This window comes from Danio rerio, chromosome 17 (genome assembly GCF_049306965.1).
Source record: "Danio rerio strain Tuebingen ecotype United States chromosome 17, GRCz12tu, whole genome shotgun sequence".
NCBI classification, from domain to species: domain Eukaryota; kingdom Metazoa; phylum Chordata; class Actinopteri; order Cypriniformes; family Danionidae; genus Danio; species Danio rerio.
Genome location: NC_133192.1, coordinates 53,177,088 through 53,190,000, shown reverse-complemented (window position 1 = coordinate 53,190,000; position 12,913 = coordinate 53,177,088). Strand labels below are relative to the sequence as shown.

At 36.6% G+C, this 12,913-nt stretch overlaps 1 protein-coding gene and 1 long non-coding RNA gene across 3 annotated transcripts in view; one reads left to right on the top strand and one right to left on the bottom strand.

Moving 5' to 3' along the window:
- Positions 1-12,913, top strand: part of alk (ALK receptor tyrosine kinase) — an 860,059-nt gene that overhangs the window by 754,670 nt on the left and 92,476 nt on the right. For both annotated transcript variants that reach the window (XM_073927358.1, NM_001423965.1), the window contains one exon: positions 3,581-3,675. In XM_073927358.1, the coding sequence (XP_073783459.1) occupies positions 3,581-3,675 (95 nt within the window). The remainder of the gene's footprint in view (positions 1-3,580; positions 3,676-12,913) is intronic.
- The window catches only part of LOC141378382 (uncharacterized), a 139,700-nt gene that overhangs the window by 93,179 nt on the left and 33,608 nt on the right, over positions 1-12,913 (bottom strand). The gene's annotated exons all lie outside the window — the stretch shown is intronic.

Sequence of the window (12,913 nt, the reverse complement as noted above, 5' to 3'; positions counted from 1 at the left end):
TCTAAACACACGTTCCCACATGTATACACGTTGATCAGTTTTAACTGATTTAAAAGTGCACTTGTGTGTTGGCCTTTTTATTGATCACTTAAATGATAGAGGTTGATATGACATTTAGAATGTCATATCAACCTCTAAACAATAGTTTTTAGAAAGAATAATAATCCTAATTAATCTACTTGTCCCTGTTGAAGGTTAGTGAATTTAAGCTTTATTTATTAAAAAAAGACAACCCATTCTCGTACGTGACTTTGTTCTTTGTGTGTTTATGTGTATTTTCCAAAGTTATGTGCATCATGACGTTTCCATCAATCGTTTTTATGCGCATCTCCAAAATGAGCATTAAAATAGGTGGGTGGAAACGTACAGCTAAGTCAAGAAATACCGTTTTGTCTTTGAAAAAGGAGAGGAGACCGACAGAAACTCAGAGTTTTGAGACTAAAACCTGCTGCTGACCAGGTTAGGTTCACAGAGTAAGTTACCACAGTAACTGACTTGGAGTTAAAGTTACCTCTCTTTCAGAAACAGTGTTGACCCTGCTTTCTCGAGTTTAACAAACCTGCCTTTTTGAAATGGAAAACCCAGAGTCATTTCAGGGTTAAAATACTCTGAGTTTTCACTTAACCTCCTTTATGAAACAGGCCCCTGGCGCAATAAAATGCAAGACATGTTTGATGAGATTTGTTGCTATTTTCACAACAAAGCAAGTCATTTTTACATTTTGCGCCACAGTTTAAATAGGGAATACATTTACACCTCTTTGTGGACTCATAGGTGTTCTGGACTATAAAGAAGTTGTGTTAAGGTGCATTGTTGGCGAGTTGCTATTTTGAGAAACTAAAACAGACCTCGCCGTTGACCAATTGACAGCTGTTCTAAAGTTGGAGGGGCAGGGGTGGGTATTAATATTTGTTTATAAAAACAAGTTTTTATTTGTCCACCTGTCAGGTTTTGGAGATTTATGTGTCACTATATGACATAAGAATAGGCGTGTGTTTTAATATAACACACTTTGTTATTTTGCTGGAAATTAGAACTGAATTTAGAAATAGTTTTAAAACTAATCTTTGAGCTTAAAGTTAAATATGTAGGCTAATGTATGACTTCAGTGGAGTGCGTACAACACGGTTTCCTTATCCAGAAAAAAAAGGAGTAAAGGGTAAAACTAAATTAAAGAGAAAGTAAAGAGGACAAATGGGGGAGGTTCATTCTTTATCCTCTCACAGCCAATCTGTTTGATTGTTTTCTCGCTAGAAGCGTTCAGTTTTTCCATTTGTACGGCATGTAAATAGCAAATGTGCCATGGTGTGACAACTGATTCTCAAAGGGAATAAGTAATGCATTAAACCAATCGGTGTCTCATGTTATGCTCAAAACACACCCTTAACTCATTAGAAGATTAAGCACAACCCTGTGAGACCATGCACCAACTTGCATCCATCCTTAAAATAGAAAAGTGGATTTAGACATGCTTTTAAGGATTTTGTGCCATGTGCTTTAGACTTTGCGCCTAGATCATTAAAATAGAGCCCATGGTGTGAACAAAAGTTTTTTTTTTTTTTTTGGCTGAAAATAAAAAACAAAAACATGTAAATAGCCCCTTAGTATGCAAAGTAACTATGGCATAAACAATGTCAGGAATGATTCTGATTAAGAACTATAAGAAAATGATTTTTTTGAATGCGTTTGCAATAAGTTCTCAGTTCAAACTGTGGTCATTTACATGGTTTTACAGAATACCTCACATTTACTAGGAAATCCTAATGAATCCTAGTGGTGACTAGTCCCTGTCCAATACAACAACGCAGATACCATACATACCGTATCACCCTCCTTAGATGAAGAAGAATGGACATATAGAAAAAAGAAAAAAAAATCGATCAAGAGGCTTACCATTCATTCACACTTTCACTCCAATTAGCAACCGCTTTAGACTTGTAAGAGTGAGGAGGGCAGGGGAAATAGAACGGCTCTTACATCTCTACAGTACACGTTTGATTGGAATCTCATCTGACCTTCCCAAAGCTCCCACAATTCCCTACGCCCCAACCTCCGCTCTTGTTATCCAGAGCTTTGCTAATTCCAGTCCACAGAGGGGTGATTAAAAATTCATTCTTGGCCTCTTTCCCCTTTTTTTGTTGTAGTTCCTTTTTTTTTTTAAGATTTATTCAACACTTCACAGTAGCATAGCTTTTTTCATTATGACCCAAAGAGTAGTTCTGACCTATTTATTATCATGGGATGTGGTAGTTCATATAGGGCAGAGGGTGGTGATATTTAATCAAAATAATGTGGCATGAGGAATATAATTGGGTCAACTATAGTCATAAATCCACATTTGAGTTTTTTTTTTTTTTTTTTTTTTTTTTTTTTTTGGAGATACAAGTTAGTTTCAAACTTGCTTCACTTCATCTTTTATTTTGTGTTTTCACACTTTTTTAATGCAAATGATGCAATAGTGGTTGGTTGTTCTACTTTGGGACACACATGTGCACAGATATTTAAAAAAACTAAATAGTCATGCTGCTCATTTCCATGCATATGAGAGAATGCCGTTGATGTAATACTTGTAGTGACACATCCTGACTGAGGCAATACATTTAGACAAATAAATGTTTCGTCACACTTTATTATAAGGTACAATTCTCATGAATAATAAACAATTAAGACTTTTAGGTCAATAAACTTTCTGCTTATTAATAGTCAGTAAGTTTTAAATAACAATTCCTTACATTTATATAGTGCTTTCTGGACACTCAAAGCACAATTTTGGGGAGAAACTCTCCATCAACCTGGATGCAGTGTTGCCATCTTAGTGACTGTCGCAATATTTAGTGACTTTTCAGACCCCTTAGTGACAAATTTTCAAAGAAAGCAACTAGTGGCAGATCTAGCAACTTTTTTAATGTTACTGGAGATTTTTACAGAGATTCATGTGTCCATAGTGTACCGTTCCTTTATTTAATGCGCATATTGGAATTTGTATGGTAAAAGTGTACTTGATTGCAGATTATGTGCATCTTTTCCTATTAGATAAAAAGTTTATCCTTCTTAGTTATACGCATTTTCAAAATGTATGCGCATCTTGCCTTTCCATCAACCATTTTTTAAGCGCATATCCAAAATGTGCATAAAAATTGGTGGATGGAAACAGCTATTGTCTTATAAACAGGTTGGTGATAAGCCAGTAGATTAACTAAAGGTTTACCAGTCGTTTTTCCTTGTGTAAGGCTATTGTATGACTATTTTTTGAAGTATGAAAATTATTTATTTATGTATGTATGTATGTATGTATGTATGTATGTATGTATGTATGTATGTATGTATGTATGTATGTATGTATGTATTTATTTATTTATTTATTTATTTATTTATTTATTATTATTATTATTTTTTTTTATTATTATTATTATTTTTTTGAGACCGCCATAATGTGGTTCGGAATAAAATCACGAGTTTATTGTTACAAAATAAATAGTTCTACTTTCCTTTTGGCCGACCATTTGCTTTTCTGTTCATCAAAAGATGGTTCAGATGTTCTCTTTAATCCATGTCTTTGTTTTTCTTTGTCCCACTTTAGATTCTACCTGCAGTTCAGTGCGGATATATCCTCTAGTTCAGGAATTGCTTTTGCCGTGGACAACTTCACTCTGAGCATGGAATGCTTCCTTGAAAGTGAGTAGTTTTTATTGTCTGCAATTTTCTGGTCTGAAACGAGAGAGTGGCCATTTAAAAAAGAAATAATTACTGTTACAGTTAATCACCCCCTAATTGTTTTAAAGGCTGGTACCACCCCCGCCATTCAACCTCAAATGGATTTTTCAGAGAACTTCATTTGACTACCGAGAACGCTTTGAAACTACACTTCATTAGCATTAGTATTAAGTGTTTTTTTTATGAGAACTGTCTTTATGATAACTGTCTTTTTGCTACCTGAAATTGCTACCTCTTTGGCCACATCAAGAGAATTTATTGGCTAATCGACCTTTCTGAGATCAAGTTTTAGTTCAGAATAGGTGTGGTAGAGCTGGCAAATTGATTTAGCTGATTTAGCATGAATGGTTAGCATTTTAAAGCCCTTGTGAATGTTTTTTAGCTGTTAGTATCGGTTTGTTAGTCTTAATGATAGCTATAAGCTAGTGTTCTCCACAACAGTCACATAATTAGTATTTAGAAGATAAAAACATTCCAAGCATGCAGTTTTTCACTTCCGCCTAAATTAACTATTTTTGATGCTACCTTATACTTCAGTTTCTTATCAAATTTTCTGACCAGTCAAATGTTCTCTGGTATTTGACATGTACCGCCCCATTCAATGTGCTTCTTGTTTTCTTTTCAATTGATTCTCATGATCTCAACAACTCTCACTGGCAGAGCTGTGATAAAAACAAAATGCTTTTGGCTGTATTTTTATTTATTTATTTTTTTTTTCTTTCAAGAGGAGAAGCTACTCTATGTCCCAACCTGACTTAATGTTTCACTTGAAATAATGTCACACATCAAATGTAAATACACATTGACACTTTACAGGCTGATTTATACTCCGTTAATTTGCTAGTTTGCGAGTGTTTTCGGAAACTGATGTAATCGCTGTGTAGCTGGCAGAGCACACAAAATTTTCTAAGACTCAAGTAAATATTTCGTGCATTGCAGCATTTTAAGTTAAATATGAATCACTTAAGAGATTTTGTCTGAGTAGGTATACCTGTACAAAGATCTTTATGATCCATCCATGCGTGATCATATAGCAAAAACAAGATGGACAATAAGTATTGGGTAGAAATTGCAACAGCCATGGGAAAAGTTTTTAACTTGAAGTATTCGTTTGTTAAAAGTGGAGACCCAGATGGTTTTAATATACAATTACAGAATATATATATATTTTTTTTTCACCATTCATAGGTTTTACACTGATGTATATATTCCAATATTAAAACAATTTAATAGTTAAAAAATATAATTAGGGTACAAATTATTTATTTGATAACTGGAAAATAATATTTGAAACTATCGATTTACAATATACTGATGCCATGTTTTTCTGGGCTTTACTGGTGATAATTGTCAAGAATGTTGGACTATTATTGCCTTTTTACCATATACGCATAGGACACAAAATAGCCAGACAGTAGTGTGTCAGTTGTGGAGTGGGCTAAATCTAAAATACCATCAGCATTTTTGTACTTTTTAATTTATAAATTTTTACTTTTATACTTTTATACTTATATATATATATATATATATATATATATATATATATATATATATATATATATATATATTTGTAGACCAACCAGTGTTCTGTTGTAGAACTGTCCAAGGTCTGAACAAAAGCAAGTGATGCAACAAAGTTTGATTTAAAATAAATCATGAATGTTTAAACAAATAATTTGAACAATATTATTTGTATGACATAGTTCCGAAAACTTTCCTACATCTATGTTTACCAGTCTGATTTTACAGAGAGTTTCTTTTGACCACCCCCTGTCATTTTAAAGAATACCTCAAAGGCGAACGCATCTATAAAAACCATGACTATTTTGTGAGGTGCGCGCACAGTCAGCGGAGGTCCGTGATCTGTGAGTTTAAATCAGCCTTTACAACTACAGGATTACTAGCCTTTTACATTGGTTCACTCTTACTCACAACATCATGAAATAGATTTTTTTTTTTTTTTTTTTTATGTAAAGCCTTGTTTGAGCATTTTTCATTACTGTGCAGTATTAATATGGCCTCAAGTTTTGCCTGTGTATTAAGAAAATGCCACTTCCTGTATTTTTTTTATTTTATTTTTTTCTGTATTCTTGTTTGCACATGCAAGTGACAATCTCTGTAGATCAATATCATTCAACAGTAAGTCTAGCTTCACTTACTGGGCTGTACTGTATGTTTTCAAAAGATATTGTACCATGCAGGTGGACGATAGTAACTTATGTAGCTTTAAGGTATTAATGAGCTACACATTTGTACTTTATGTAATATGTACCTTTAAAAACCCATTAGGAACAAAAATGTACATTTTGAAAATTTACCATCCCAGTGACAGATTTTTACCTTTATTTCTGAGACTATACCATACTGCTTGCTATGTATCCTTATGAAAGAGTTCCAAAAAAAGGTATAATTTGCCATTTTGGTAGTTCAGACAGTGGAAACAGATACGATACTGTAATGTACCAAACGGAAAAGAGTCATATGTCAACTACTGCACTCTAGGGTATTATCATACTGTTTGCTTAAAGGGCCATGATACCCCCTCGCTTCAGCAGGATGTTTTCACACCTCTACTTTGGAAAAAGTCAGAAAAGTGGGCGTGTCTAGCTCTGTTTAGGGGGGAGTGTCGGAGGAACTAAAGTGGGAGGGTGTGGGAGTGTCTATTTGGGCACGCACGAGCTTCAGAGTCAAAACATTCATGCCCCTCGCGACAAACGAGATATTTGATTCGAGGATCTGCTCTAAGCGTGTATTTTTCATGCAATGTTTGATACCGCACGGCGAATGAGAGAAAAAAACCTCTGCATTTCCCAGAAACTTATATGCACACGGCAGGTAGTGTCAGAAAGCCACGTGTGTTATTCCGGTCACAAAATGCGGTAAAAACCCTACATGAGGTTAAAGTTTGGTTGTGGTGCTAACATGTTTACACTCGGTGCAATAGTTAACTTAGTTCGATACGAACAAACTGAATAAACAAAGAGCACTGGTCGCTCACTTACCAAATCTGTAGAGACAGGACAATCACTAGCAACTAGAGCCGCATCTTTATTAAGAGAAGACAAGCGAATCCGGATCTCAGCGTTTGCAAATGAGAACCACTCTCAGGTAAACAATAATCCTCCTTAGACACGCAAGTTATTGTTGTCGAGCGTCGCGTACACTGTAATCCATGCGTGACTCCAGCTGAGCTCTCACAGAGAGAAAATGAAAACAAAACTTAACAACAGCAAACTATAAAAGCAACACTTCACGCTTGTTTTGCCAACACAACGTGGCGTTTCTGTCATCTAAACACTGTGACAGTAATGAATATTAATGAAGTTGCACAATAGAGCGCGCTGATTGGTTTGAACCAAGCCTTACTCATGCATTAATGCATCACACGGTAAGATGTAATAAGACACACTCTGGCACAGACGTCCAGTCTGCACGCTGGAATACACGCTATTATGTCATGACCGTGATGCAGCTTCAAAAATTAGTTTCAAACCGGAAGTACGAATTTGCTTGAAATAACGCAAAAACAACCAATTGACACTTTTTAGTCAATTGGTGTCCTAATAGTGTTTTTAGCAGTGTGGGACACATATACCACTGTCAACAGCTCAAAAAATGTGTTTTGGTGTTTCGTGACCCTTTAATATCTGACAACACTTTATTTTGATTACTTCCCAACATACATTTTACTGACTATAAGCACTTCACAAGCATGTAAACGTATTCTGCTATAAGTAATCTAACTGTCCTCCAATACTCTACTGTAGTAAATGGGGCTATGCCAAGAGCAGTGAGAGCTGTATGAGGTCTGTGGCATGAGTGTTAACTACTGTCACCTGTGTGCACCACCTGTCTCGAGTCTCACGGAGGAGCTCTGGAAACTTAAGTAAGAGAGACAGCAGTGGAAGATGAGAGAGGAGCAGGACTGGAGCTTATGCTTGTTTTGCTTTCAGTTCAGCAACTGTTATGTTTCCAGTGTTCCCCAAAAGCTATGTTTTCATTTAACCATTTTTATAAGCAGTTTGCATATGCGCATAAAAAGCTGGTTGATGGAAAATGTGCAAAAAAAAAAAAACTTATGCGCATAACTGAGTATGATAAACTTTTTATTCAATAACAAAAGATGTGCATCAACTATGATGGCAACACTTTTACTGCACAAATTTCAATATGAAAAAAAAAAAAACTGTACGAAAGCATGCACATCCCTCTTAACTGGGTGCTCAGCCAAAAAAATGCAAAAAGTGTGAATTAAATGTTAAATCAAAGGCGGCAACACCAAGGCTCCAAAAATACAAATTTATCAAATTAAAAAGGCTGACACACAGCGTGTAACGTTTGTGGTGGGGTAGAGTGAGGTACTAGACTGGTGGCATTAGTTAACTACTGTCTTCTGTCTGCGCCACCTGTACTAAGTCTCAATAGGTATGTTTCAATCCAAAAATGCGAATGAACTTTAGGCACAAAACTAGATTATTGCATAAAAGACATGATGTCTGATGAAGAGCCAGGTGGCTCGAAACGTTACACGATGTGTGTCAGCCTTTTTAATTTAATCAATTTGTATTTTTGGAGCCTTGGTGTTGCCGCCTTTGATTAACACAAATTTCAGTATGCACATTAAAAAGGTTATGTGATTTTGTTATAAGAGATCATGTGATGGTCAAAATGTGTGTAAATGGACAAACCCGCAGGCTGAGCACACTGTAAAACATCTGAAATATTGTTTTGGTCTTTATAAAATGTCTTACCGTTTAAGTTTTAGTGTTGTTATTTTATTAATGACCTCCAGAATCAAGAGCGTCTGATACCTTCAAACACCACTGTGTGTTCACTGCGTGTCAGGATTTGCCTTCTGAGGCACAAGTCATTTATTAGATGAAGAAACGATAGACACAGCTTCTACCGCAATAAATTCAGTTTTTACTGTTGGTATTTGGCGCCAGTTAATAAGGAAGTGACAATTTTGTTCGCTTTGACTTGTTGGATGGAAATGCTGCTTTATTTGCATGTCTTTTACGCAATAATCTAGTTGTGCCTAAGTTTATTCGCATTTTTGGATGGAAACATAGCTATTGAGACTTAACACAGGTGGCGCAGACAGAAGACAGTAGTCAACACTACTGCCACCAGTCTCGTTCCTCACTCTGCCCCACCACACTTGTTATAACTTCTAATAAAAACTGACTACAGCACTTCAAGGTAGAGATGGATCAGGCAAGGGAAATGAGAGTGAATGATGATGGGAGACGAGAGGTTCGAGTGCATGAAACAAAAAAACACGGAAGTTTGGTTCTCAACGAGCTTAGAGTGGTGCAGTGCAATGGTAGCGGATGTTTTTTTGGTTGGAAAACATACTCATTGTGAAGTCTTCATATAAGTACCTCTTTTTTTACTGGATGTTGGCACCAAGGTACGATATTGGTACTTTTGCTGTACATATAATTACCTTAAAAAGTGTTCATTTGAGAGTCAAGACAGGTGCATCTCTCAAAAAGAAGAGGGGCATCAAAGTAAAGTCACTGATTTTGGTGTTCCCCTAGGTTTACATTTTCATGGTTCGTTGTTTAGTTCAGAGAAGACAAAGCAATTTGAGGATTCAAACTATTGATGGAATCATTATTTTTAACCGTATCTTCTAAGTGAACTGGTTGAACCATTTTACCAAATGCAGCTGTATCGTTTGAAGAGCTTCGCTTCTTCAGAAAGCACTTGTGTAAGCACAAACTACTTACTTTTTAACATGCCTGATACCCCCTTTTTACTTGAAATATCCAATTTCCTAAGATATTCAGTTGCTAGAATAGTAGACTAAGATCAAATTTGAGATCAGTGGAACTTATATTACTGCACATGCGTGATTCAGCAGGTAGTTAACCGAATACAAACAGTACATGACAGCACAGTACCATCTCAACCAAACTTGGACAACTGATCAATGCTGCAGCCTAGGTAAACCAAGGGCTTAAAGGGTTGGTCCACATGGTATTTTAAAGATGTGGTTTTGTTTATAAAATGCAAAGCAATGGGAGCTCATGCTTCATTTGTAGAAAATGACGTTATTTTGTTTATTTATCTTACTTTGATTATTTAACCATTTAGCAGACGCTTTTATCCAAAGTGACTTACAAATGAGGACAAGGAAGCAATTTACACAACTATAAGAGCAACAATGAATAAGTGCTATAGGCAAGTTTCAGTTCTAAGAAGGAAAGCATTAGTAATTTTTATTTTATTTATTTATTTTTTATTTTTTTTCTTTTGAGTACAGTTAGTGGTATATCCAGAGAGGCAGATTAGGAAGTGTAGTGGAGACTAAATAGTTGAGTTTTTAGTCGTTTCTTGAAAACAGCGAGTGACTCTGATGTTCTGATGCAGTTAGGGAGTTCATTCCACCAACTGGGCAGATTGAGCGTGAGCGTTCGCGAAAGTGATTTCTTCCCTCTTTGGGATGGAACCACGAGGCGACGTTCATTCACAGAACGCAAATTTCTGGAGGGCACATAAATCTGCAGAAGTGAGAGCAGAAAAGAAGGAGCAAAGCCAGAAGTCGCTTTATAGGTAAACGTCAGAGCTTTGAATTTGATGCGAGCAGCAACTGGCAGCCAGTGCAAACGGATGAGCAGCGGAGTGACATGTGCTCTTTTAAGTTCATTAAAGACCACTCGTAGAATACTCAGCTAACATGAAAACGGCTGCCATATTTCCTAGTTCCTCTGAAAGGCCCACCCTCAAGAGGCTCTAATTGGTCAGCTAAGATAATTTGTTGTGACACGGATTGGCTTCACATCACCACGTTATGCCCTACAAGCATGTCCTTTTGCGCTGTGTAAACAGTGAGTCAGAGCAGCTATTAGCAGTGTTAGTTGCCTGAATCAGACAGAAATGAAGAGCCTGCTATCTAAAATAAAATCTGAAAAGTGTCTATCACATGTATTTGGAACAAGCATGTGTAAGTAATATAAAATATTCTCTTTTTTTTTTTTTCCCCGAGTTTAGAATGAGTTGTAGAATGCAGGGAAAGCAGCCGCACAGAGAGACACTGAAAGTGTCCTTTGAAAGTCCAAATTCAAAAACAGTAGAAGCTCTGTGGAAATAACAGCTTTCGGACAGCATTTAGATTTCTCTGCTATAACATTACAGTGCCTCTGGCCATGTCACCTCCCTGGGCAAGGTTTTTGCGCATGTTGAATGCATGTAACCAAAAGCGAAATGCATGTAGCCATAACAATTTTTTCGGCACCCCCGCTGCCGGAAATAAACCAAAAAATTTTATTTATTTTTTTTAAAGTGCACACCACTTTTTTGGTACCCTATCCGAAAGGTATTAGGCACAACAAAAGTGTACCAAAAAGGTAGAGCTATACGCACAGCTGAACGCTATTGTTTTACAGAAAAATGCCACTAGCAAAGGTACAAGCCAGGAAAATGAAAATCAAGGAGGTACCATTTTTAAATACACAGCTTGTGCAAATATGTTTCTTTTATATGGAGTTCTATAGAGCAAATTATAGTGTCCGTGCGTAAATACTTACTATGTGTACCATGTTCTGAAAGCTGAGCTACTCATTCTTTATTTTCTAAAGCAATAAGGTAAATGCGTAAAAGTCACACACACATACACATACACATACACAAACACACACACACACACACACACACACACACACACACACACACACACACACACACACACACACACACACACACACACACACACACACACACACACACACACACACACACACACACACACACACACACACACTATATCCCATATAACCATGTTTTTAATGCAGAAACTACACATTTTTTTCAGCACTGCAACTAATGATCAACAGTAAAAGTGAGTAAATTTACCTCTAACAACAAAAACCGGCAACTGTAAAGCATGCATGATTATATAGTGTCATGGGTTTAATTAAACAAATGTGATCATAATGGAAGTCAATGGTGCAAAATTGCCCCCAACATAATGAAAGGGTGGTCAGATTTGTCACCAAAAGTCATTCCATTTGCTGAAACAGAGAAATTTGTGGCCGTATTAAGACTCAATCCCCCAGAGTGGATGAAAACATCCCCAACAGCACACATGGGTTAATTTGCATGCATAGAGAGACAGCAGGGATCTACAGCTGAAGTTTAATTCATTGTGAGATGCACCACAGATTAATACCATGAATCCATGGACTTTAGCACAGGCTTAATGCTTCATACAATTTATTATTTGCTGAAGCTGGAATTGAATCTTCATACAGCATCTCTGACATGTTAACTGAAAGGCCTGGTCAACGATGACACGAGAATGACAAGACCTTTAAGCCAGTGCTAAGAGGACGATGAAAAGAAAAGCATCCTCTCAAGTTTCACATTTAGATTGTGCACGAAATGGTGAGCCGTCTGAGGGGGCTCTTTAGACGGATTTGAAGGAGATCAGCACAGGATATTACACAGCTGGGAAAAGAACAGGAATTGGGAATCATTAATGCAAACCTCTAGGATTAAACGGGATAAGATTTTTTATTTGCGAGCCTTATGCCGTCTCGTTTTTTTGCTTCAGCGTTTGGCAGATCAAATCAACTTGGCACTGACTCGATCATGCATTTGCACCTTTAAGACCCTGGCAACAGTGCGAGGAAAAGAGTGCTACTTCCCAGAAGGAGTAGAAAAGGCTTTACAGTTGTTTGCTGTGCCGTTTAGAACATATTCTTTTATAATTACGGTTTGTTTTAGCTTTTATTAATGCATTAAAGAGTGGTAATAGACAGCAAGTTTACATGAACTGGAAGTTGCTGAGACCTTTTAAAATGTTTTATATAGATATTACTTTGAACTAAAACTAAATAAAGGAAACTGAGTAAGAGACGGGGCTCCAGACTAAAGACCAAGTTCCATACGAGCATGAGCATTTTCAAAACCACAGTTTTTTCTATGCAGTAATGTTGTTCTTCTGTATACTATTTTTTGTATTCTTCAGGCATGGTGAGGATTTTTTGAAACTCCAGGTATGGTTTGGTCATGTGGACACTAAAACCAGAGGTTTTAAGCTCACAAGTGAGTGAAAACTGTGCCTTCTCCTTTCTGATTGGCCAACATGGCTGGGAAAACACCCAACATGGAAGACATAATTGAGGCAAATTTTACATATTTGCTGCAAACATTGCGCATTCCACGTTTTCACGCTACAGGACGGCAATTA